This window comes from Akanthomyces muscarius, chromosome 1 (genome assembly GCF_028009165.1).
Source record: "Akanthomyces muscarius strain Ve6 chromosome 1, whole genome shotgun sequence".
In the NCBI taxonomy this organism is placed as follows: domain Eukaryota; kingdom Fungi; phylum Ascomycota; class Sordariomycetes; order Hypocreales; family Cordycipitaceae; genus Akanthomyces; species Akanthomyces muscarius.
This window is the reverse complement of record NC_079241.1, coordinates 5,235,916-5,261,260: the sequence shown is the minus strand read 5'-3', so window position 1 is coordinate 5,261,260 and position 25,345 is coordinate 5,235,916. Positions and strand designations below refer to the sequence as shown.

The window sequence follows — 25,345 nt, the reverse complement described above, 5'->3', positions numbered from 1 at the left end:
ATTGCGAGAAAACCCAAGTGGACCACCGCGACCCAGGAGATAATATTGGGTGAGAACGTCACGATGCGGGTGATTGACATTGCAGAACTCAGAATGGTGCATGGTGAGTTGGCCTTCGTCAAGCACTATCTCGAGTCATCCGCAGAAGCCTCCATCTTTCTGCACGGGGTTGGCTCGAAGCCGCACAGCCAGGACGTTTCCGTTTCTGATGGCAGCGAAGCCGTGCTACTACCGCACCCTGTTCAGGACACGCGCGGAAATACAGCTCTGCACCTGGCGGCCGCGGGGCAGCATCCCGCAATGGTTCGTCTTCTGGCCGCCAAGGGTGCCAACGTCAGCGCAGCCGACATCGACGGCGTCACTCCGCTTATGGAGGCGGCCTTCTGGGGCCGCCCGCAGAATGTGCGGATCCTGCTGCAGCATGGCGCAGACCGTTCGCTGCAGTGCATCCGCAAAGGGTGCCTCAACAATGCCGCAGATTACGCCAAGAGGCTTGAGCACACTGCCATGGCTCGAGGAGGGCGCGCGGGAGACCCTGTGCGCGTTCCCACTGGCAGAGAAGACGCGCACGTAAGGAACCGCGAACGTGACGAAATTCTCTGGCTGCTCTGCAACGAGATGCCAACTGCTACGTCGCCTGGATTGGAGAGGACGAGGGGTGAGCATCAGGGCAGAGATGGTCGGAGTCTCTTTCCCTTGACACAGCACGTTAGTCTTTTGACCGAGTCAAAGGCGGTGGCAAGACTGCATCGTGGTCCAAATCTTCCAGAGGTCGATGCCATGAGCGGTTCGGCCCCCTGTTGGGTCGAGGGAGCCTTCATTCCGAGCCATGAGCGGACGGACAAGGTTGTCAATCTGAGCCAGGCGGTTTGGTTCAAGCTGCAGCCGCACAACCGCGACAATGGCGTACCGGGGCATTGGGAGGCGTGCCATGCCGAAAAGAGGCTCATCGCGTACTTTGTCGATCATCACTGCGCTCTTGCCGCGGACATCTCGCTGCCAGAGGAAATGGTCAGCCAGAGAGCGGAGGAGGATGCTCTAGCAGGTTTCAGGGCGCAGGAGTGGCAAGAGGCCCGGCAGGAGGAGGAGATGGCGGCTTGGAAGCAACAGTTTAAAGACTTGTGTGCAATCATGCCGGAGCATAGGCTGCAGGATGCGACCATCATGGTGAATAGGCCCGTCTGCGTAGAGTGCAAGCGCTTCGTTGCGCAAGTGAACAAGGCAGCCGGGATAGCGCTGAGTATACGCCATTCGTGCTCGGAGAAGGAATGTCGTGAGTGCTCCGGTTAGCGCAGGTATGTTTCTGTTGCGCATTGGTCCTGGTTTCGTTTGTAAGTCAGAGTGCGGAAGATTTGCCAGTAGGTAGTCACAGTGATGAGGCTGAGGACATGTCTTTCTGTGCACTTCGTCGTGGCCACTATTATTCGGAATTACCGCAATAAGACGAAAATTTCAAAACATGTGCACTCCGAGATATGCAGATGTGCGGAATCGATATTGATGCTTTTTCGTCTTCGCTTCCAGACACAGCTTCCGTGTCAACTCTTCCCAAGTTGCTTCGCGACACCTTGGCAAATGAAGGCTGTGGATTCTTTCCTGGTATATGCTTATACGTCTAATAGTCAGTTGATTTCAGGGCACTTTTATTTTCGACATTCTCGCTTGTCGGTGCTCGATGTGTAGTATTTGTACGCGACCTTCTGGGCGGAGAGCGCCAAGATGTCGTCACCAACGCCGAGACACAAAATCAGTCGTGGGAATGCACGTGTCATGGGAGACTTGATGGGAAAATAAACAATTGCTTTCTTCCTCCAATTTTTGGAAATTTACAGCCCTTTGCTGCCTGCTGGGTCGACAGCTAGCGTACATGCCGCGTCGCGTGCTGTGGAACCTCTTTACGCGGGTGGCCCTTGGACGGCGCGACCTGGTCCAGGTCCCGCCTCCTCGTTTGTTGCCCAGACGTGTCACTCAATATTACACTTGTCGCACACCCCAGCATCACCATCAAATTTTGCTTTTGTTCAATTAATCCCTTTGGATAACCTGCTTGAATATATTGCCCATCTGCACTCGCTATAATTCTGAAAGACTCGCACCATCATTAATCTACGCCCACATACAACGCACAACAGCAAACACGCGACTTCCACCACACATTACAATATGACTCTCAAGCGCAAGAGATCCTCCCCCGAGCTCCCGTCCTCGCCAATGTCATTTTCCTCGGCCTTCAGCTCGCCGCCAAGCAATGGCCCGTCCATGCTTGACTTCACACCACGCATGGGCCTCGTCAATCCGTGCCATCTCAACAGCCGCACGCTCAAGCGCTCACGCGACAACAGACCCTCCCAGGAAGAGATTCATCGTAAGAGCAGCCCAACACTGCGTTCCGGCCTCCACTCTTTGCCAGAATCGCAGATCTTGCATTCAACATTCACTAACAACCTCGCGCAGAACGCACGCTAGAACTACTATACAACGCACAGCAACAGCAGCAATACGAAGACCTTCCCTCGCCTTGCCCCGATGCCGAAGCGAATCCCGAGTTAGAACGGTCTCAGCAAAGTCATAACAGTAATCAGCAGTCGCTGCATCGATTCTGGAATATAAGGTTGCAGCCAACAACAGCTCCAGACACCAGCATCGAGCCGATACACATGACCCAATCTTGAGTTGCTCAGTTGCTCAGTTGCACTGCTGACCCGCGGTGCATCTCGGCGAGCAAGATCTCCCATAAGTGACGGCAAGAGACAGAAACGACGAAAAAGTCCCAGCTCAGCTAGTGGCTTCTCACGGCGTACAAGAGCCACCAGGAAGCACAATCCGCTGGTCGGTGTGCAGGCAAGCGTCCCTCTGGGCAACAAAGCTACAGCCATATGTTAGTATAAGAAGTGCAGGCAAATGCTTAGCAGCATTTATGGTGACTAGACCGTCATAGCCCTTTCTATCCCAGTCTATCTAGTAAGCGTTGCTGCGCCGGTCCACAATAATGATAATGATGCATTTCTGCGCCGTACAGGATTCCTATAGGACAAAAATCAGAATTCATGAACTCCATCACGCCAGATAATGTAACTTTTCGAGAATTGTGAGCTGCTCCGGTTGTGCAGCGCCACGTAGATCCGGCTTTGGGCCAACGGCAACATAAGGTATAAGCAGCACATAACATGATGCGGGCGCAGAACGGAAGATTTGGGCCACGCCGCAACGGCGGTCACCAAGCACCACCAACATCTACATGTACAAATTTGCCATACTCGCAACGCATCAAGTGCCAGAGAAGATCTTCAGAGGAATAACGAAATCGGCACAGAATGCAGTCTGAAAAATGGCTTTCAAGCGGGCGCCAGTAGAGAGGCACCAAGCCCCAGCAATGGCTCCGAGAGCACGCCTATGGTCACACCAACCAGCGATAACAAACCAGTGTCGCGGAGTGGGACCATAGAAGAGGCAATAGACAGGAGACGCAAGGAGAAGAGATTGCCGCCCATTCCCAGGACTCTAGACCGGTCAGGTCAAGTCGAAGAAGGTTGAATGCCTGTCCCCTCTCTTCTCCAGCCTCACTAACAGGTTGCCAGGCCATATGCTCCTGCATTCAGGCTTCTCAAGATATGTTGTGCTACGGCCAGACAATGTCGTCGTCAAACTGGGCTCCTACCTGAATCTTGACGAGATGGATGCCATCGCCTTCGCCAAAGGCGCTGGTATCCGTGTCCCAGAGGTCGTGGGCTGGGGAGAGCAGACTACTGCGAGGAAACAGCAGTACATTGAGATGAATTACATTGAGGGAGACACGCTGGAGAGGGCATGGCCGACTTGTCTGACGAGACCAGGCTTGACGTTGCCCATCAACTGCGAGAGATACTTGGGATGATGCGCAGTCTGCCCCCACCAGAAAACTACATCGGCGGCTTCAATAGCGACAGAATCATCGACGCCCGAGGCATGGATACATTTATCCGTCCTGCCCGCCGCACCGAAGATGAGTTCAACATGTTCCTCACGGCCGAAGAGGGGATGCCGGAGTCGATCAAGCAAGCATGGAGAAATGGAATTGGCAAGCACTGCATCGTCTATTCACACTGCGATATCGCGCCAAGGAATATCATGGTGCGAGATGGTCGCATTGTTGCCCTCATTGACTGGGAGGGCGCGGGCTGGTATCCCGAGTACTGGGACTATGTCAAGCTGATGCATTTCATGGACAAGTGTCCGGGCTGGAAAGCTCTCGTGGACGAAATCTTTCCAAAGAGCTATCATATGGAGCTACTACTTTACAGCGGTCTGGTTTACTACCAAGAGCGATGGGACAACGATCTCTACCAGTCCAAGAAAGGCCGAAATCAAGAGCTGCACAAAAGGGGACTGCCAGAGGAGCCCCGCGCTGCCGACCGATGAGGATTTGCGACTGGCGGGCGGCCGTACCCAACGACGCCCGGTTCAACACATCAGGATTGGCACACAACTATAAGTCGGAGGTATTAACAATTAATTTTAGTGTATTGTAACTAAACACAGCATGTCAGGAGACTTTGAAGCTCTAACCGCGGCGGCGAGTGGTAGGGCTCTTCTTGGTAGGGGTAGCAGAGGACTTGGCCTCGACGGGAGCAGCCTTGAGGGGGGCGACCTTGCGCTTGCCCTTGGCCTTTTCCGAGGGAGCGTTCCAATAGTAGATCATCTGGACGGCGAGGACGGCGTTGAGGACAAAGCCGGAGATGAAGCCGTACAGAATGAGCTTGTCGTCGACCTCTTGGAGAGTGGTGAAGATTCGGGAAAGCGAGCCGGCGAGGTAGTTGAAGACCTAGGAGGGAAGTGCAAGTTAGCGATGCGGCCTTGACAAGAACGAAACAAAATGCGTCGGGCACGTACGGTGAAGGCGCTGAGCTGGCCAGTGCCACCCTGCTGGGCAATGGCAAGAATCTGGGGAAGCTTGCTGGCGACGCCGAGGACACCAGCACCAGCCTGGAGGTAGCTGAGGAGCTTCAGGTCGAGGATGCCATCGGTAAAGAGGGCACCACCGGCGGCGGCGAGGGCGGCGACAAGGACGGCGGCGAGGGCGGCGCGGTTGCTGTAGTTGAGGATGAGGACGGAGATAACTACGTTCTGGGCGAGGATGAGGGCCGTCTCGCCGTAGGTGCTAAAGGGGAAGCCGTTGCGGTAGTTGTAGGCTAGGGTGATGAGGTACGCGCTCGTCTCGAGGACGTAGGAGAGGAAGGAGACGCCTTCGGCGGACTGGGAGCCGACGAGCTTGAGGATCTGGGGCACCTTGACGATGGAGGAGGCGCCGATGATGCCAATGCCGAGGCCCTTGGAGACGGCGAGCTTGAGGCAAGCGGTGTTCTCGAGGTCAATGTCGAGGAGGATGGCCTTGTAGCACTCGTCACCGATGATGGAGGTGCCGAGGTCGCGGATCGGGCCGGGAAGGTTGTGAGTGATGGGTTGGAGAGCTGAGCGAAGCGCGTCCATGATGAGCAGGTTTTGTTTGGTGCGCGTGGCGCGGTATTACAAGAATAAAGGGAAACTAAAGGGGCAAAAGGAAGAGAAGATGGGGGTGATGGAAAAAGAGTGGCGTGATTGCGATGGAAGCAGAAGAGAATGTTTTGCGTCCCTTTTTTTTTTTTTGGTTTGGGTTGCAGAAACAATCTGGGGTCGTGGTTTAGCTTAGCTGGCCTTCCAGGGGGGGAGGGGCTACCAAGCACCAATGGAAGCTACGAAGATGCGCTCTGGCATGTGTAACGCGACTGGGCCCGTGAAGAGTCAAGAGCGCAGCCTGCCTGCCTGCCTGCCTGCCTGCTTAGCTACCTACCCTGCAGCCAAGCAAAATTGAGGCGCCGCGTTTTCCCGTCGGCTCGCAAGGCTACAGAGATGCATGGAAAGATTGTGACGCATCTTGTATGTTCCATCGGACCACTTTACTGCGAAAAAGGTGACTGTATTCCTCTGCGCCGTGAGCCACACAGTCATGGCGTCTGGTGACTTGGACGCTCTGCCCAGCTCTCTCACCGGCTCCTTCTAAGAGTTGCCTGTTGGAGGATGTGGGTCGGGTGGCTACGTCAAGGTGCCGCCATTTTTCGCCTGCGATGCCTTGTAAGAGCGTCTCGTGTTGGCCTGGCACGTCGGCGAGGCGTACAGTGAGTGCCAGCGGGTTCCCTCCTCGACCAAAGAGATGGCCGGGCATATTTCATTTTGGCCGAGACGAGAAAACGCCTTTTGCCATCAGTAATAAAGCTCGGGAACGGGTGGCCCAGGACCCGAGGACGGTCCCTCTTCGTTGGAGCGTTGAATTAGTCACGACCATGGGTGAAACAGCAACGGCGCGGGCTTTTGGCAGACTCTCCGTAGACGCATCTGCATCCGCATCCGCAGTCGCAGTCAGCGACGCTTCCGAGTTGTTGTCGGGCTGCAGCGGACTCGCGCGCCGTGAAAGGCTGGCTGCCGACAGTGCGACCAGGCTCGTCTTTCTAGGCTGGTTATTAATAAAGGCCCCGTCGCGGGAACATCCGCTGAAGCGCCCCGGGACGGCCTCCCCATCCCCTGTCGGTGTCGCTGTCAGCTGGCCCGGGCTAAGCAGGCACCTGGCTTGGTCAAGCTGGCAGCGGCTCATGCTCGTGCTCATGATGCGCTGGCAGCCCAGTGCGTGCCTGCAGAAAGGAACACCAACAAAAGGACCAGCCAGCCCAGTTCGAGTTTGCTCCAGCAAACGACGCATGACACCATTCCACCATTCCACAAGACTGTTATTCTTTGTCTCTGCCTCTTTTCAATATTGTTGCCAAGGCTCTGCCTGGAATCGAATCTCCCAGCAGTCCGGCACACCTGTCTTGCGACGGCCCACCACGGCTTCCCAGGTGCCTATTATCAGGCGGCAATCCCCCACCACCACCACTACCTAATAAGGTATCTAGGTACCGCTACCACATCCTCCACCCTCTCCGCAACCCAGCCTCTGCGTCTTCTGCCACTCTGCCGTCGACCGCATCGACATCCAGCCAGACACCATGGCGACGCCCTCGAGCGGCGGCACCACCCCCGGGTCTGCGGTCCAGTACTGCTACATGTTCGAGGCCGACAAGCGTCCAACCAAGCAGCTGGATGCTCTCCTCAGAGCCATTGCCATGTACATTGTAAGCCAGCAAACACCCCACTCACCGCCTGTCTCTGGCCGCCTTGTCACTCACTGCAAGACGATGCAGCCATGGCGATCGCGGCATCATGCCTATACTCCCAATATGCTAATACAATGTGACGCAGATACACAAGATTGGCGATCGAAACGAACTACAACTTACCCCAAAAAAGCTGGCCGCATTTTACAAGGTCGTTGGCGGCGACTACGATTGTTAGTGTTGTTCCCGCGCCATGTCTCTCCATGAATTCAACCGCTGACCGGCCCTTGTGTAGCCATCTTCCTCCAAATGCCCGACTCCTCTATATCATACATCTGGCAGGTTACCGGATGCCAACATACGTTACAACCAACCGACAGCGACTTTGCCCCGCCGTCGATACCAGCCTTGACGCCGCGCGGCTTCTCCCGATGGGAGTCTGTCGAGATCCTGCTCGGACCGGAGGAACACGTCCCATTTCTACAATTCGCCGTAAAGAACTGGAATCTGCGACACCCAGAGACCCGTGAATGTTTCTCTGCCGACTTGCCCGCCGATGTGTTCCCCTCGGTGGCTGACGAGGAAGTCGATTTGTGGCACAAGGCTTGTGGCGAGAGATTGACGCGCGAGGCCGCTGGTCGGCCGCCGCGCCCAAGCCGGCAGCCAACACGGGAGCAGGAACATGAACCTGTAGATCCCAAGTTTGCGCAAGGCCACTCACGAAATACCTCGCAAGGTGGCACGCCGCGACCACGACCAGGCGATAGCGACTACTTTGGCAGGCCCTTTAGCTACGTCAACGCGCCTCCCGGCGGCCGCCCTCCTAAGAATGGCCATTCGAGTCGTTCACCCGAGAAATCTTCTAGACCCAATCGCAGCTTCAATGACAGAGTCAGACGGCGAAGCTTTCCTGACCTTGCCTCGCCACCGAAAGACGCTGAATCAGAAGAGCGCTACACATACGACGAAGCCTACTTGGATCCTGGGGAGGCACGCCGTGCACCGGCAGGCAGACGACATAGCCATCCTCGCCACTATTCCTCTGACGAGGAGATGGAACCCGAACCAGTCCCTCTAAGAAGCAAACGCCGGCACGGAGGTTCACCCACCCCGGCAATACGCCGCTTTAGTCCGCCTGATTCAGGCCACGGCAGTGGTTCAAACTCATCGCGCCCGCATCGGACAGACGGCGATCTCAGAAGGCGGGCCGGACCCAGCCCTCTCGGATCTCTGCGAAGCAAATTGAGTGAAACCGTATCGAGTATTCTACCGAATGGTCTCACGTCGCGGCCTAGTTCCCGGAACCAGGCTAGCAGCGAGCATCTTCGCCAGCGAAAGAGCCGCGAACAAGTCCGCCCCGCTCGTCTAAATCGCAGTCTCTCGGATCTAGACTCGGATCACGATTCAGATCTCGGACCCATGGACGAGATGCCGAGACGGCGCAGACGACCGGATGACCGAGACCGCGACAGATATCGCGACCGTGGCCGTTTCCGCGGGGAACCGGAGAGGGACGAGGATCGGGGATCTGGCGCGTATCGCGACCGTCAGAGTGCCCGTCGACCAGACGTCTACCGGCGAACCAGCAGCCACGCGGACGTGGACAGACGGAGAGACCAGGACAATTTTGATCTCCGTGATAGGGAGCACCTCAAGGAAGAACGAAAAAAATGGGATAGAGAAAGGGAGCGGAGGTCACCGCCAGAAGAAACTCTCTCTACACCTCCTTTGAACGGGCCGTCGTTTTCAAGACGGTACCCTGAGCCAGCATACAGCTGAGAATCATATGATGTGACGACAGCAACAACAATGATATACGATGTAATGGATAAACTAGTTCTTCTCTCACTAGTAAAGCGATATACTCAACCAATAAATACTTTTTAACCTCAAGGCAACGACTCTTTACTGCAAGATGGCGTCGTATGACTATGCATATGCAGGGCCAGAAAATAAAGGTAGGCCTATAAAGAGTCCAGACGCAAATGTGGTGGAATATCAGCGGCTGGTCTAGTCAGGAGAGACAGAGAGAGAGCGAGACAGTTCTGACTTAAGAGATTGGCTTGTAAACACTGTCAAAAGCACATGTTTCTCTTCCATTTGAACGCCACATACTCTCTCTTCCCCATCTACTCCAAATGAGCTGAGAAACCTGTTACTTTGTCACGGGAGCAACAGTTAAAAGACTGGAGACGCCTAATTCCTTTGCTGTGAGAGCAGGGAAGCAGGTCCGGCGTGCGAGAGCCACGTTCTCTGCTATTTCCACGCCACACGCCACCACCGGGGGCCGCAGCCCGGATGATCGGAACTCGTGCATGGAAGGCCTGAAAGAATTTTAGAATATGGGCAGAACTATTTTCTGACCACATGCGCTAGAAGCTTTAAGTCCCAGATCAGACCCATCTTCTGATGACAGGGCTCACGGAGGTTTGGCCTTTCACCTTGGGACGACCCTTGCCCGATGGCTGTGAATCCCGGTCTCCGGCCCGGGTTAACAGTGGCAGGTTCCGTCCCCCAGCCACCCGTGGTAGCAAGATTGAGTAAAGAGATTGATTGGAGAAAAAGAGGCTGAAAGAGCTGAAAAAGCTGAGCACTATTTCTTGTTCAAGAGTTATTGCGTGCCACGTCTACAGGATCGGGGTTGGCTCACGACTTACACGTGCAACCTTCCCGCAACTACAGGAGAACTCACCTTGGAAGTCATGACGCTGCAGATCATAATCACTTTGTAGATGCTGATCAAAAGAAGGAAATGGCTCAAAGATCTTCATGAAAAGAAAAGGGATTACCAATTTTCAGGGTGAAAGCTAATAATGATGCTGCCTGGAAATGGAGCCGCCTCCAAGCCCGGACCTCACAAGATGCGACGGAACATCCACACGCTTACCGGGTTCGCTTTCGAGAAAATGGAGTCCTTTTCTCTCTTGTTCTTTCAAACGCCATAGTCCAAATTTAGTTGCAAGGGAGGGGAAAGCGGGCTGCTGAAGAGGGGACAGAGGGGAGCTCGGGGGAGTTGGGGAGCCAAGAGCCTCCAAGCTCCACGAAAGCCGTTTGAACGATTGGTGGCCCTTTCGGCGTCGCCGAATAAGACAGAGGGCCCTGTCAGCACGAAGATGAGAGAGACAGGGGACCATGGGGATGGCTGGACGCTCGTGATTCGCCCGTGCCTTGTTCTCGTCTTGCTCGGTCTGGCAACGGGGGACGCCGTCGGCGCCTCTCACGGTGGTGGCGCTCTCTGCATCGGCAATCGGGAATGATGGGCGTTCGCTCTATCCTACCAAGCCTGGCAGTCTATGCTTATTTGGGTCAAGATTGATGGTATGCAGAGGAGAAGTCTCTGCTGGGAGCAGCAGGCAGCAATCAAGTTCTGCTGAACAAGAAATGCCAACTAACGTTATGTAGTTCATGTCGAAGTAGACGAGAGTAGAACGACTGATGCAAACTACTCGTTTTGTGCGTGGAAAAGGTTGGGACTACGTTGCTCACTGTTCCAACTCGAACCGTTTTGAAATCTCGGCACTTATTGCCCGATACAAGAGCCATGGCATCGCCAAGAATCGACCCGATTTGCCCAAGACGAGTTTCCCGTGCGGCGATTTGGTAACCTAATTGGGAAAGGGAAAAAAGGTGCCAAAACCGCCTAGCCTCTGCCCGCCGCCGCCACCACTCCACCACTAAAAAGGTGGACGGCGCGAGACCCGGGGGAGAATATGCTTTTTCTTTTTCTTTCCTGCAGCTGTCGCCGTATAGACAAAAGGGTATGGCGTTGGAAGAGAGAAGGAAGAACAAGACATGAGGATTAAACGTGGTTCAAGTGTACATGTGGCCAGCCCAGGCCCAGCAACGTGGCACACTACACGCACGGTGTAGGGTTACCTTCGGCAACGCAAAGGTCGTAGCATGTGAATGCCCAACCAATGGCAGGGAGAGGGGCAATCAGAATAGAATGATTCTCGTGGTGGGCATCGGCAGCTTTTTAAGAATTCCGCTGGGTTGCGTGGTTTAATCACCATCTGACAAGGGGAGGCGATAATTTCCTGATGCCTTTACTGGTAGAGTATGGACATGGTTCTCGCGAGTGTTCTACCAACATGTACACTACCCGTATCATCGTGACCCTTGTCAGCTTCACACGCCGTACCCATCTGGTGGTAAAACCCATGCCGGCACCGTCATACCGAACAGTGCTTACACCAAAAGGCAGCGTCGCTTACAGTGTATGGCTACCCTTGTTTTCTCCGACGTCTCTTGGTTGGTCCGCCCTCCACTATCTGATGTATACTGAGTACGGCGCTCCGACCAGGCAACAGTCAAAAGAAGCAGCAGTTTTGAGCTCGTTGTGGTACGTGCGCCGAGTTGAGGCTTACTACGGAGCACAGTTGCATCGCTGGCCTCTCTCTTGTCCCCCGTATTGGTCACGGATGGGGAGGATCCCCGCAAGAAAACGGAAGAATTTCCAAGAAGAAGGGCGTCAATAAGAAAAGCATGGCAGGCAACCAGAGAGGAAAGCCGCACATGGAGGCCATGAGGACAGCCCAACTGCTCACCCCAACCCTCGGGCCAGGTTGCGCTACGAGCGTCCTGCGTCGCCCAACGGCCCCCTGGCTGGGCTAGGCAGACGGCGTGTCTCTAGAATTTGGTCTTTGTGGCGAGAGAGGCTTGTTGATGAATCTCCAGCGCGTTCCGTGCAGCTTTCCTCTCTGCTCGCCACAATTCCATGTATTGCTTTTTGCAGCAAAGGGGACGTGAGACATCAACAGCAACAACGGTGGTATTGGGGCGACACAATCAGGATCTGCATTCCAGCGACACTGAAGGAAAAACCGTCCCAACACAGAACAGCGCGCCCTTGTCTGAGATCGACTTTATTTGCTCTCGTCCCAGATCTGCTCCATGCAAGCAAAAAAAATGGCGTTTCGCGCTGGTGCGCAACTAATACCGAAAGCAGCACCGTATTACTGGCAGAAAAGCTTCACGAGGCGCACGCCCATTGCCTCTCCATAGTAAAAAAGTACCTCTGCTGAGTACTCCGTACCAGTACGAGGAAGTAGGCCATTTCCCTCCCTTACGCATGTCAGCTTATTGCTGCTGGGAGCGCGAGACCCCCCCTTGCCAGGTACTTTGTCCCCCCCTCCATCATTAGAGTTCCAGGCACACCCTTCTTCTCAGCAGCAGCAGAGCAGCAACAATAGCAGCAGTAGCAACAGTAATCTGTAGCAGTAGCAGCAGTAGCAGCAGCTTGCCAACGCCCGAACCACCGCCACCCACCGTTTGCCCTCATGCGTGCGACCGCACATACCCGGCGCGCCTGGCCGGAAGGGAGATTTGCTATCAGTGGGCTGGTTTGGAATTTACAACGCACAGCAGGGGTTTTCTTCTTCCCTTGTCTTTCCATGTCTGCGTCTACCTTTTGAAGATGGCGCGCCCGGTCGGCATCCTAACGCCTTGGATATAGTTTCCGCTAAAAGAACAAAGAACCACCCCATTAGTAAAGAGTGCAGCACTCGCAGCTCGCAGCAGTCCAATAGGTAGCACTCGTGTTACTACCCAGAATGCTCTGAGCAAACCCGCATCGAGTCGCCTCGCGCTAGCGAATTAGTGCGAATCCAGAGGGGGGGCGTGCTTCTGTTTGCGGGCGTTGCGGTAGTATCTTGGCCCTGGCTCTCTCCCCCCATCCCCCTCTCTCTGCCTCTGATGATAATAAGCGGTAGGTGGGTGCCCCTGGCTGCCCTGTAACATGTGGTCTGACATGGCACAGGGCGTCAAAAGAGACATGCTTGCGAATCAAGTCTAGAAGAGAGTACACTGGTCGAGGACTAGAGTAGAGGATGGATAATTCATCTCGAAGGTCCAACAGACTTCGACAACATATGGTGCATGGGCAACGGCACCAAGCGGTGCCGAGGATCATCAAAACCTAATTAGAGATGGGAGGACTGGCCTTCGGGCTAAGCATCTATTCCACTACCTTGCCGTGGCTTGCCGTGGCCAGCGCCGTAGTCGAATGGTCTAGCCCATCAGCGTCCGGCACTCTACCTCCGGCAGAGAGCAGAGACAGAGAACAAGAGCCATTTGTCCACCCAGATCGAACCCATGTGCACCTTCAAAGAATGGGGCCGCCCTTTCTTCATGGCTGCATGTCCCCTGTCTTATCACACACCCCTCCCTAGACCCCCAGTCAGCTAGGTAGACAGCTGGTCGCCAGCCCATCCATCCCACGCCTTCATAACCCCGGAATCGCCCGCCAAGCCATTCACGCTCTTGTTCTTTTTTGTTATATTACTTCTGCCTCTCACTTCTCTCCAGCTTCGTCCGTTTCTTCCTCCTTTTGCCCCTCTCCATTTTCACACCTCTTCAAACACTCAACTCTCAACTCTCAACTCTCTCTACATCAACTCAACAAGCAACGCTCTCTCTACCATCACCCACCCCCCCGACTCCCTGACGAAAGTTGACAATACACACCGAAACAAAACCGCTCACGGCGACCACACAACCGCCAAGATGATGGGCCGTCCGATTGAAGAGATCGTCTACGATCAGCTCTTCCCCCGCCCCAAGGTCTCGGACCCCCAAAACTTCCAGTCCTTCCTCCAGCGCTCCCTCATCCCCGAGGTCCGCCAGGAGACTCACTCCTTCTACGGCCACATCGACACGCAAGAGGCCAAGTACCCCGGACTCGACTACGCACATCCCACACACCGCATGCGTCTGAGCCGCTGGCCCTGGCACCGCCGCCTCTTCCGCGCCTTTGACGGCCTCGGCCTCACCCGCTTCGAGATTGCCGGCCTGACCAAGTGGGAGGGCACCAAGTGGGCCAAGGAAAAGTACGAGAAGGAGCAGGGCATCGCCATCCGCGACACCACCGCCGACGGCTTCCCGACCTGGGAGGAGCCCGCCGACTGGGTCCGCCCGGCGGCCGTTCTCGAACCCAGCAGCCCGTCCCTCAGCTCCAGCCCCATCAGCAGTGGCATGTCCACACCGCCCTACGTGCCCGCCGACGAGGACGACGAGGACGACGAAGACGACGAGGAGAGCGAGGACGAGCTCGAGAGCGTCGGCGTCGAGCTCAATGAGCGCCTCCGCTCGCAGGCCGCCCGCCGCGAGGCCGGTGACCGCTCCGCCGTCCTCGACGAGGCCTGGGAGGAGTGGCTCAAGACGGCCATCGAGTCGGGCGAGCTTGCCGTTGTCACCGAGCAAATGACCGAGTCGGCAGCCGCGCGCCGCAGCCGCCGCTCCGCCTCGCCCTCGTCCCTCCCCGCCGCCCTCATCCCCCACGGCATGCTCGACCTCGCCCGCGGCGGCCAGTGGTCCGACGTCCCCGAGTTCCTCCAGCCCATGCTCCGCGAGGTCATCCGCGGCGAGACCTCGACGCCCTCGTCGTCCCGCAACGACCCTGCCCGCCCTGAGCTTGGCGCTACGCCCCGTGCCCTCAGCCGCCAGCTCACCGCGGCCACGCCTCGCTCGGCCATGGGCTGGAACTTTGGCGGCCAGGTCAATGCTGCTGCTGCTCGCACGGCCAACCCCAGTGCTTAAGCGGCCAAAAGAAATTAAGAAAATATCACTACACACAAAAAAAAAACAAGATACAAAGCAAAAGACGATAGATGTGCGAGATCTGCTTTACTATATACGCGCTGGACATGGCGGAGCGAGCATTTGAGCTCCTACCAGCAATGAGTGCATTCACCCGGATTTATTATTTTGGGCATTTCGGATTATTTTTGGAGTTATCGGGATACATTGCCACACAGCCTTGGGATGATATTGTTTTTCTTTGTTTACAGCGACTGCGTTTCTTGGGAGTCTGCTTCCATCTCGGAAGAATCAAGACAAAAGACAAATTCACTTTTTATTTCATTTCTGGTCCATAGCTTTTTACTTTTACTTCCTCTTGCCTTTTATCATTCATCTGGAATGAATAGGTTCTTTCTAGACAAATACGAAGTATGTTTGCCTCTAAAAATGACATAAGCTGACCGACCGTGCCATCAGCGTCCCCCTTGTAGTCGCCCGGAAAAAGTATCTTCGATAGTTTCTCGATCGGCATTCACGGGACACTCAAGTACGAGACGGCTTATTTACGACGGCGGACAGTTCCATGACTAGGCAATCAGGTTCATCATCATGGATCGATTCGTGTCATCTAGAGCATACACTCAACACCACACTTTCCCAGCCTATCCCAACAAGACGCCCGCTAATCATGTAAGCTTGAAATTCAGCCGTGCTTGAAACAACCTAATCCCGTGAGGAATAATCCAAAAAATATTAAAAATAACAAAATAACAAAACAGCCAAGCCACAAGCAAGCTAGTGTTACAGCTTGCCATCGGCGGGGGACCCTTCCTGAAGTGGCAACTCAGTGGCGAGGCCGACACTTTTACTTCCACTCTCCAAACGCCGCGAAACCAAACCCGCCCAAAACAAAGACTATTAGAGAAATACAAGATCGCTGATTGTTGAAATGAAAATCAAAAGCAAGGAAAAGGATGTCTGCCGAGGAAAGTGCAAAATCGAGACAGACAGCCCGCCATGATAGCTCTGGAGCAGAGTGTTATGCGCAGCATCAACCTCTACTTCTCTGGCTCCAAATGCGACCACTCGGGTACTGCTTTGAGCTGTTGCCACATAAACTTTTCCAGTTTGGTGGCCGACTTGGCGTACGGCGTGCTCTCGTTGTTGTATTTTCGGCAATTGTTGAACACGAGCGTCGCATCCCTGATGAACTCCTCTGGTGTCGGATACTGATCTGCTTCTAGCTTGTTTTCCATGGTGCTTAGGTCCATGGGCTCCTTGATTACTTCGTAGTAATCGGCCACGTCGTCGCGGTTGACGGGCACCAGGAAGGGCCAAGCAGAGTTGTGGTTCTGTAGGTCGTTGAGCAGATGCAGCAGCTGATTGTAGTTCGGGCCATGTCGCGGCTGGCGCGCGAGCTCATCCATGTCCGGCGACCAACCAGATGCACGAATGGCGGGGATATCCAGTGGATTGATTTCCTTGATGCCATTCTTCCACTCCTTGGGAGGGGCGTGCACGTTGTGCGACTTGGAGTAGGCTCGAATCTTGGCCTGGACGCACTCCTTTTGCTTGAGAAGCAAGCGTCCGACTTCCAAATATCGAATTCTTGGGAGCATGGAACACTGCATGATGGTGCCGCCTTCATAGTCTTTGATATAGCCCATCCAGACGCTCCGATCAAGTGTAATCTCCTTGGTAAAGCCTTGCTTTTTGAAGTAGCCGATGGCGTAGTTGTCGGCGTAGGTGAGGAAGTACATGACATCGCTCGTGGCTTTGACATAATCTTTCAAGTGACACATGAGATGCGCACCATAACCCTTGACTTGCTGATCCGTACTGATTGCGAAGAACACAATCTCGGCGAACCGGCGGCCTTTGAATGGACGAAACGTGACGCCGCCTACTACCTCGAGCGGCTTTTTGACGATTGCTATCGACAAATGTGTTCGATCGTAGACTAGTCGAGCGATATAATCTTTCGGCATCTTAGGCAGCTGCTTTTGAAATAAACATTTGAGACCGGTCAGAACGATGAGCGACTCGCGCCCACCGTCATTGTTGACTACTCGGAATTCGATTTCACCATTTCGCTCTTCGATAACGCCTGGCTGTGCGTGAAAAGTTTGTTAGCTGGCGAAGCATGAAAGAAAAAAGGAAGTGTTAGGAGCTTGCCTTGTCCGGAAACGGAATGCGCTTCAGTGCAGGAACTGATTGATCCTCCGAATTTGGCTCGTCGCCGTCTTCTATCTTGGCCTTTCTATCTTCATCCTTCTCCTCGTCTTTGTCTTCGTCATCGCCGTCTCCATCCTTGTCGTCTTCCCTCTCTTCCCGTTCGTCGTCCTTAGTGTCCCCGCCTTCTTCGTCATCAGCTTCAACCTCGTCACCGTCGCCTTCGTCGCCACCAGTATCGCCACCGGCTGGGGCGCTTATCGACACGTCTAATTGCTGATCATCGTTGTCTTCTAGCCTGTCGTCTTGGGGCTCTTCAGAGTCGCTATGCTTAACGCGCTTCGGAGCCGCAGGGGAGGGCAGGTCCTCTTCAGCTTTGCGCTTCACTGCTAAGGATCAGGTCAATATCGCGCACTGGTGCAGGAGTAATATCACATACTTTCGTCCTTAATGTCCGACATCTTTTTGACACTCGTGGCCTTGAAAGCCAGTAATATGAGGTACCAACATGGAGCTTCGAGGTTGGCAGCGATCCGTGTCGCATTTACGGAGCTGCGCCCGCCACAGCTGGTGGGTCCGCGTGCTTACGTTATGAGCCGCGACAGGAGCTGCTCCGCGCTAGTCCTGATTCGCACCAACGGGACACGCATTCACATCGCGCATCTTGAGCTGCTCGATATCATTTTCTTGCGACAGCTTTCCGAAATCCAAGCTTCGATCCCTCCCATCCGACGACCACGGCACGCGGCGGTACTACACTACGAGTGCTCGACCACAGAACGAGCTCGTATACCACAAAAACACATACTACATGGATTCATCGCTGCATGAGGTCTGGCTAGCTGCTGCTGGCAGTCCATTCCTCCCTACCGTCGGCAAAGGGAGTCAATTCCTCGTCGGCTTTGTTCTGCTCTCTCTAGGAGTCTGTGCTACTGGAGTTTTTGCATTAAGTGAGTCAAGGCATTCGAGATGCTAATCGTGCACTGCCACTGACAACTCAGACCGTTCACTAGTCAACGTCTTCGCAGTTGGCATCCCAGCATCTCTGGCATTGGCGTAAGTCGCAAAGCAATCAATTCCACTCGAGGAAGTCCACGAGCTGACTGTTTCTAGATACGGTGTCGTATACATGTTCTGCGCGGTCGGAGTCTACGTCTAAGATACTCCTCCGCCTTATCAACGTCGGGGCGACATACACTGTATATTAGTTGGAACACAAGCACAAAAGGCTACTGAGCGCTACTTCTATTTATTCAAAGGTTTAACTTGCGCATATTATTTCTTACTACGCTCGCGAAACACAGTTTGTCGACGCCTGCCCAAGAACTCTCTCGCATCATGGCGGACAAACAACCAATCCTCCGCGCCGTGGCAACTTCAACGCGACCTCTTTATCAACTTCTGCGGTGCATCAACTTTTCTCCAAAAGTTCACGTTCAAATTACTGAAGAAGGCATTCGTTTTGCTGCGGACCACGCGAAAGTCATGCAAGGTAGGCACTGCGGCTGGTTGCACGGTGTTCCTTACTAATATAGCGTTAGGAGTCGCATTTCTCAACAAATCACTTTTTTCATCATATTCTGTCAATCTACCCCCCGCGGAAGATGGCGAGCCGCCAGAACTCCCAAACTTTCAGATACCACTCTCATCTTTCCTTGAAATTCTCCAAATATTTGGCGCTGTTGACGTGGCCGCGCGAGCGCAAAAAGCTGAATCAGACCCATATCGAAGCAATCTAAGAAATTATCGGCCAGATGCATTCAGCAATCAGACACTGGGAATATCCGGAACCTGCACTCTACTTTACGGAGAAGAAGGCGACCCTTTCAAAGTTATGATAGAGGAATCCGGCGTCCAAACCACAGCTGGTCTCACAACATATCTACCTGAAATGACAGACGACATACCCCTAGACCGAGATGATATCTGTTTCAAGATTATCATGCAGTCACGGTCACTACTAGATTCTTTGGCAGAAATTTCGCCGACTGCGCCAATGAAGCTATCGATTACAACTTCAAAATTATCTCCATACCTGTCCTTTACCGGCAAGGGTGATTTGGGAAGCTCGGACGTCGATTTCGCTCGAGGCAGAGAGCTACTGGAGACGTTCAGTATTAGAGACAAATGGACGCAATCGTACAAATTCGACTTTATCAAGAACTCGACCGAGGCTATGCGCATTGCGAACAAGGTCAGCTTGCGAGGTGATGGGCAAGGTATCCTCAGTCTACAATTTCTGGTCGATATTGAGGGAGGCAAGCGAAGCTTTTTGGACTTTCGGTTCGTCCCATTTGCCACTCATGATTCGGACGAAGACGAAGAGGACGATGACATGGACGACGAGCAGGAGTTGTAGGGCGAAGGCCAAGAGATCGATTTCAAACTGTTTAGACTTCGAAGTGTGGACCGACTTGTTATAAATAGAGAGCTACGCCAAACAAAACAAAAACAGCCAACGTTTTATTCATATATCTTGCATGTTTTTTGGCTGATGATAGAGCAAGCAGTGGGCAAGTGGACTGATGATCTATCATATCGGTCTTGTCAATTTCTACCGTCGGCGTCGTATTTGATAGCGGCTGCCAGCTACTTGCGTGTGCGGCCGCTGACTCGTAATAAATTTGACGTAGCATTTTTAGTAGAAGAGGATAGCACATTGGCTGGAATGAAGACGCCCAATAGAGGGAGAAGGGTGTTGTGGCGCCATGCTATTGATATATATATCCACCTCAAGGGAGAACGGGACCACTGTCAGAAAGTCTAAATTGTAGCACGGCGCGGTCCAGATCCTTGCTCATCAGATGGTTTGAATATTAGGCTGTCGCTTCTCTTTTCCTGTTCGAGTTGGCTTTGATGCAACCGCGAATCTATCTTCCTGCATACTTTCGTTGCTTCATGGTGGCGAGTTTGGCCTCTCTAGACCGAGTCAAGCGTGGCTTTCAGCTCGGACCGGAATATTGATTTGCAAGCCCAGGAAAAAAGCCATCTTATAAGCCCCAAAAGACGAGGCGGAAACTGCAAGGGTGTGACGCCTTGCATCAGCTGCCGATATTGCCTTTTCCAATATAAGAAAAAAAAAAGGTGGCAAATATGGAGGCTTCCCTAAGCATCCTTTTACACAAAGCGACAGCAGACTTGACGCGACACCAACCGTCTGGACTGGGTACATGGTCGGAATATCTCATATCTGGTGCATCCATGTGGTTCACAAATTGTATCGGAAGCCGCAAGCCGGTACGACGACACGCCGACTCCTCACCCGCGGGTGACACCGTTGCACCCGGGCGTGAGAAACCACAGGCGGCAGCTCAAACACCGAAACCGAGAATGCCGCAGCATGCGGCATCTTCTTTCCTAAAGACCGGAACCTCCCGCGCAATGCGCGAAGCGAACAATATTATTTGAGAATGCTCCTGTTGCCACCATTCCCGACAGACGCGACGGCATGGAGCTTTCACATTGAAACGCGCCTCCATTCGGATCTTTCTCAGTTGGAGAAACTTTGCATGGAGCAGTCCCAGTCACACATCTAGTGTACCCTCCAAACCAAATCAAAGACTGTGAAGCAAGGCTCCAGAACGGACTGCGTGGCGGGATCACGAGCAATGTTTACGCCTATCCGAAGACCATAGTTACGCCAGGCGCTGTCCGATGTTTCGATCGAGTACCGACGTCTCTGAGATGATATGAGAGTACGGAGACCAGGGAATATCAAGGAACGCGCTACTTGAAGACACTGAGTGAGCTCTCGCATCGGCGAAAGCCTACCACTCTGGATGGGCTTATTCGGTGGGCTTCTGTCTTGGGGGTCTCATGTCGGCGTACAGATAGCCGACCGAGGAAAAACGCCGACTTGAGCTTCGAGAGGTACATCGACAAAGCGAAGAAGTTTAGAGAACAACAGCTGCTGGCGAGGCATACAGAATGACGAAGACCGAGACACATGTTTCGGTTGCCTATCCACGATGAAGCATTAGCAAAAGCTTACTCTACATACAAATAACAAAGCTAGTACAACATCAAGGTTATAAAGTGTCTGCGTATCACCTACAGCTTCCTTTCAGCACGAGTCTGCAGCGCTAAAAATTGTCTTGGAACAAACAAAAACCCGACTAAGACTTCCTTTGTTTTCGTGAATCACTTCCTTTTACTCTAAGCTTAGCAGCGCAGCTAATGCATTGCTTTTGTGAACCACCCTCTGTCGATGTAAACAAAGCATACCCAAAACGTTATTGTGCAGCCTTTGATCGATGTCTTTCATGATCACTACTGATTCAACAGAACAAACTCTTTCTCCAACAGAGCAAACTACTCATCCAACAGAACAAAGTACTGATCGAACACAGAAGAGGCTACTCATCTAAGGGAGCCGACGAAATGCGCACAAGCTTGGTATATAGCTATATTTGCGGCCATAGTGCCGGAATTACATTGGTCTCTCTTGATGACCACCTCCACTACCCACAGATTCTTGAAGGTTACCGGGGTTTGTGTCTGCTGGTCACACCCCTGCATAATTTGCCGCGTGGCGGTGTGTGATCAGAGCTGTTGATCAGCGCGTGATCAAAGGCTACTGTCACGGCAGTGCAGCGTGTAAACTCCTCGCATTTCAGCGCTGCGGCTGGATTTGCCATTTGTGCAGCGAAAAAAAAGGCGGCTTGTCATGATTGCTTCGCCTGTGGCCACCTTGCTTGTGTTGATTGCGAGATTTGGAACTATCCTCAGAATGTGGAAGAATTGAGGTTGGTAGATCCCGGTCTGGCGGCGCCGCCGAGACGTCAGAAGGTCTCAAAGGAAAGCACAGACTGAAGTTCTATGGATTGCATCTTCCAAAATCAATCCAGACAAGTTCATTATATCCCCACAGAAGTGAACCTCTGCCTCGGCTGCATCGACGCGGAGGAACGCTCAAGGTGATGCACTTGTGTCACGACTGGGTTGAGGTTGAGCGCGGCGGTTCTGCAGAGAGGATTTCTGCTTGTCTCGCTATTCTCTCAGATAAAGAAGCAGTCATGTATGTTGATACACATGCCTCACGTCTAAATTTGTTTGCTTCTTCTTCTTCTTTTTGGGTTGTGTCTTTATTTCAAAGAGGCCGCGAGGTGGAGGCTCCCGAGAAGTTGAGGTTAAACTACCTGTTCATCCTGTGACCATAGCCCGCCGGGGAAAGAAAATGCAAAGACAAGTTACGATCGATACTGGGTACTGACTAAGACTTAGTTCATAATTTTATAAACTATTGTGTGGTACGTTACGCCATGGTAATCGGATAGCACAGCGAAGCCAACTACGGCTAGGTGCTGTGAGCACACTTGAATGAGGGCTGGCAAAGTAGCTCGAGAGTAGAAATCAGGAGTTCATTAAATCATCGAATGTGGCTAACTTTTGTTTCCATTCTTCAAGTGACTGAGTAAGTAAGTAAGTGTCTTTGACGCCAGCTATTATACCCTTTCAAATCACGGAGGCAACGTGGGTTGGTCAATTCTAGCGCTGTCTTGTACCGTACTTGAGCCAGCAATTGCCGGGTCCAGGCACGGTCCGGTGGGTGATGTAAGTTAAACACTAACGGGGAAAAACTACAGCTAAACAAGAACTTCTCTACCTTGAAAAACGATCAGATGAGCACGAGTGCGGTGAAATGTCGCGAACTTCCGAGCTAAATCAGCGCAGAATCGAGTACCCGTCTATCAAGGTCGTCTACACGAACCGCACAACCTCTGACCCTGCAAGAACAGAAGCCAGTCATACTTTCTTCAGTTGGGCATAGCAAAGACCGGGTTATAGCCCAGTAACCCTTGCAATCCCGATAGAGAGGGCGATTCCCCGGCTTCAGGAAGGATGATATCGTAAAGGCTGTCGGTTTTGGACCGGACTAGGATGCCCTGTACCTTGTATGACTATTGTGGTAGCCACAGCGTCATCATGAGCCTAGCGGTTAAGAGGCCAGCCAGAGCTGTCAATCTCGTTAAAATTCACTGCTGGCTCGCGATGCCAAGTCTACCAGTAGGCCTCACGATTCACCGTTGATGAGCATGCAAGGCAGAAAAGCTGCCATAAAACTTGTCACTGACCCGAGAATGACGTTGGGCACCGTTTATTCATCGACAACCGTGATAACCTGTCAGCCAAGAAGTTTCCGTCAATGGATGTCGTGCGGCGATCTGACCCATGTGGCAGTCGCCGGTGTAAGCAAGGGTGGATTTAGAGCCTCGTTCGGCGGGATTTCTAGGATCACGGGTGGATCGCCGCCTACGGCCCCCAGGACATGAAATAAGGCTCGCGCAACCCCGGGCTGGCGGGCGAATAATCGTCAATGGCGCGGTAAATCCATCCAGGGCAAGAAACAGCGACTGCACATCACATGGCAAGGCTTCCAACAAATCTACAGCAAGGCAAACCCGGCCCTCAGCTGGGACGCTTCTGACCACACCCACACTCAGTCGCGCGGGTCAGTTTGTGAAGCCAGCCTGAGTCAGCTTTTGGTCCCAGCTTTGAGGCTTTGTGGTGTGTGTGACTGCCGGTGTCAGCCTTGAGAGTGCGATTATCCTGCCCAGATTGGTGGAAGGGCAATAGAGATGACGCCAGGGACCCAGGGCTAATCATTCCGAGAATGACACCAGTGACGGAGCCTGGGTCGGTTCCTCAAAGGAAGGGGAGTTTATTCCTTTGGCAAGGAAGAGGGATTGATCCCTTTGTCGGGCTGATCCTTTGATACCTGGTGCCAACCTGATGGGGAACGCGACCGATGAAAATGGTGTCACGTAGCCTCACGCAGACAAGCAATTAGTACTGGAGAAGTGCCGCCAGCGATGTCTCACTGCTACGGTCCGGGCTGGTTACCTGTTGCTGATATGGCGGGCGCCGTCTCAACCATTTCAGTTCGCGATTGGCACTGGCCACGTTGCGTCTGGTATTGTGGTGGTGAGCACTATTGCAGTGGGCTTGATCGGGAAGGTCAAGCTGTAACTAGTCACTGGTAGCGCAACTGGCGTGGAGCGGGAACTCCAAGTGCGAGCGTGCAAGACCTCTGCGGCGGGTCGATGCTGTTATTAATTAGCTACCACACTCTTCTTACTGATGGTGAGGCAAAGACGAGTCAAAGACATGCCTGGCCATTTGAGACATTCATTGTGCTGGAGAAGCCCGGCCGTCCCGTCAGCGTCGCTTCTTGCACCCTTGGTAGATCATCCATACACGCTCGGCGATGCAATGCAAAGGCAGGCGGTTGTCGAAGAAAGGGAGCAAGTGGCCCACTTTCATGAGGAATTGTAACACTTGTTCCGCCGCCACCTCAGCTTCAGCCCAGGCGTTGCACATCAACAATCGAAGGGAAAAGGAAGTGTGCAAAGGGCGCTCTGGGCGGCTGAAGGTCTCACATGCGCTCGAGCCAAGCAGCCCAGCACCAGGGTCAGCACACATTTGTCCTGGCACAGGCAAACATTGGGTTATTCTTGGGGCTGATTCTAACCACCACACACACACTGTCACGTAATTGATGCACCTCGCCTACAGGTTGAGCCCGGCTGCCTGTGGCGATTTGTCGGCGCGACCGGTCGGTCCAAATGCCAGTCACACACTCCAAGAACACTCACCGATTGGGCCGGGGTGTGCGTGTCTCGCGGGCAAGCAAAAATGGGAAATGGCCATTGAACGAAATTTGTCACTGGCACGCCGTCTAAGAATAAACGGCTTTGTGCGCGCAAATGAGGACAGCATACTGCCTTTGTCTCTGTAAGCCCTTTGGCTGATCAGCACAAGCGAATGAGCTATAGAATGGAGGCCGCGTCGCGAAAGCGCCGGCCCGTCCCCTAGAAGCGGAAAGAGTCGTTGCAGCACGGTATTATAATTAGTAGATTGCGGGAAAACAAGCTCGTGACGACCTGGCAGTGGGCTTGACTGCCGATCCCCCCAGCTGTGCTACAACGTTGGGTAATCGCCAGTTGCCAGCTTTGGACTAACTTGTGGCAGCTCAATGCCAGGCAGCCTTGGGGCTCTTCTGGTATCAGCGCCGCAGGCATTATGCATGATGGTGGCGTTCGCCCACCGCCCCGGCCCTTTTGCGTACGTGAAGGCAGCGGTGGCCGGGTCGATGCGACATGCCATACTAGGCATCGCTCAAGTCGCTGGCTCACACCACCTTGAGCAAGGCCACCCCCGGCCCTATACCGAGAATGGGCTGTTCCTCCAGTAGGTAATCGGCCATTAGTATTACTGGTATGGAATTCCGCCGGAGCCAGTTGCCTCTTATTACTGCACTACTGCAGGGAAGGGTCCTCCATGAGTCGCGCTAACCCGCCCGTCATCATCCTGGGCGAGCAAAAGCGCGCAGCCACTGACAAAGAGGACACCCAACCCCGATGTGGCCGAGCCATGGGATCCTTGGGATTCGGGATGCACAGGTTCGAGCATGGCCCTGCCAGCCGATGATCCAAGTGTGGATGGGTGGATGTTCTGTGTAAGATGAAGAGGGAAAGGTATTTGTATTGGACCTGCCCACCCCCTCCCACGCCGTCTGGGTGCTTCCGCCTCAAATAACAGAGAAAGAA

General features: G+C 53.6%; 10 protein-coding genes across 10 annotated transcripts; 7 read left to right on the top strand and 3 right to left on the bottom strand.

Annotated features, from left to right (window-relative positions):
- Positions 1 to 63: 63 nt before the first annotated feature.
- LMH87_006779 (uncharacterized protein) lies at positions 64 to 1,290 on the top strand (the record flags this gene model as incomplete). The annotated part of the gene is made up of 1 exon (XM_056204719.1): positions 64 to 1,290. The coding sequence occupies one exon, from the start codon at positions 64 to 66 to the stop codon at positions 1,288 to 1,290; it is 1,227 nt and encodes a 408-aa protein (XP_056060048.1).
- Positions 1,291 to 2,163: 873 nt separating this feature from the next.
- LMH87_006778 (uncharacterized protein) lies at positions 2,164 to 4,398 on the top strand (the record flags this gene model as incomplete). The annotated part of the gene is made up of 7 exons (XM_056204718.1): positions 2,164 to 2,365; positions 2,455 to 2,545; positions 2,842 to 2,878; positions 2,939 to 2,961; positions 3,321 to 3,529; positions 3,579 to 3,762; positions 3,834 to 4,398. The coding sequence occupies 7 exons, from the start codon at positions 2,164 to 2,166 to the stop codon at positions 4,396 to 4,398; spliced, it is 1,311 nt and encodes a 436-aa protein (XP_056060047.1).
- Positions 4,399 to 4,540: 142 nt separating this feature from the next.
- LMH87_006777 (uncharacterized protein) lies at positions 4,541 to 5,466 on the bottom strand (the record flags this gene model as incomplete). The annotated part of the gene is made up of 2 exons (XM_056204717.1): positions 4,541 to 4,801; positions 4,870 to 5,466. The coding sequence occupies 2 exons, from the start codon at positions 5,464 to 5,466 to the stop codon at positions 4,541 to 4,543; spliced, it is 858 nt and encodes a 285-aa protein (XP_056060046.1).
- A 1,532-nt stretch (positions 5,467 to 6,998) lies between these two features.
- Positions 6,999 to 8,885, top strand: LMH87_006776 (uncharacterized protein; the record flags this gene model as incomplete). The annotated part of the gene is made up of 3 exons (XM_056204716.1): positions 6,999 to 7,124; positions 7,252 to 7,339; positions 7,402 to 8,885. The coding sequence occupies 3 exons, from the start codon at positions 6,999 to 7,001 to the stop codon at positions 8,883 to 8,885; spliced, it is 1,698 nt and encodes a 565-aa protein (XP_056060045.1).
- A 1,514-nt stretch (positions 8,886 to 10,399) lies between these two features.
- On the top strand, positions 10,400 to 11,438 carry LMH87_006775 (uncharacterized protein; the record flags this gene model as incomplete). The annotated part of the gene is made up of 4 exons (XM_056204715.1): positions 10,400 to 10,424; positions 10,509 to 10,559; positions 11,186 to 11,323; positions 11,410 to 11,438. 4 exons carry the CDS (start codon positions 10,400 to 10,402, stop codon positions 11,436 to 11,438), a joined length of 243 nt encoding a protein of 80 aa, XP_056060044.1.
- Positions 11,439 to 13,610: 2,172 nt separating this feature from the next.
- Positions 13,611 to 14,642, top strand: LMH87_006774 (uncharacterized protein; the record flags this gene model as incomplete). Its single annotated transcript, XM_056204714.1, has 1 exon — positions 13,611 to 14,642. One exon carries the CDS (start codon positions 13,611 to 13,613, stop codon positions 14,640 to 14,642), a length of 1,032 nt encoding a protein of 343 aa, XP_056060043.1.
- A 1,040-nt stretch (positions 14,643 to 15,682) lies between these two features.
- On the bottom strand, positions 15,683 to 17,257 carry LMH87_006773 (uncharacterized protein; the record flags this gene model as incomplete). Its single annotated transcript, XM_056204713.1, has 3 exons — positions 15,683 to 16,735; positions 16,800 to 17,185; positions 17,236 to 17,257. 3 exons carry the CDS (start codon positions 17,255 to 17,257, stop codon positions 15,683 to 15,685), a joined length of 1,461 nt encoding a protein of 486 aa, XP_056060042.1.
- Positions 17,258 to 17,607: 350 nt separating this feature from the next.
- On the top strand, positions 17,608 to 17,955 carry LMH87_006772 (uncharacterized protein; the record flags this gene model as incomplete). Its single annotated transcript, XM_056204712.1, has 3 exons — positions 17,608 to 17,746; positions 17,798 to 17,852; positions 17,910 to 17,955. 3 exons carry the CDS (start codon positions 17,608 to 17,610, stop codon positions 17,953 to 17,955), a joined length of 240 nt encoding a protein of 79 aa, XP_056060041.1.
- A 179-nt stretch (positions 17,956 to 18,134) lies between these two features.
- On the top strand, positions 18,135 to 19,155 carry LMH87_006771 (uncharacterized protein; the record flags this gene model as incomplete). Its single annotated transcript, XM_056204711.1, has 2 exons — positions 18,135 to 18,288; positions 18,338 to 19,155. The coding sequence occupies 2 exons, from the start codon at positions 18,135 to 18,137 to the stop codon at positions 19,153 to 19,155; spliced, it is 972 nt and encodes a 323-aa protein (XP_056060040.1).
- A 4,243-nt stretch (positions 19,156 to 23,398) lies between these two features.
- On the bottom strand, positions 23,399 to 23,673 carry LMH87_006770 (uncharacterized protein; the record flags this gene model as incomplete). Its single annotated transcript, XM_056204709.1, has 2 exons — positions 23,399 to 23,565; positions 23,640 to 23,673. The coding sequence occupies 2 exons, from the start codon at positions 23,671 to 23,673 to the stop codon at positions 23,399 to 23,401; spliced, it is 201 nt and encodes a 66-aa protein (XP_056060039.1).
- Between the last annotated feature and the right edge of the window lie 1,672 nt (positions 23,674 to 25,345).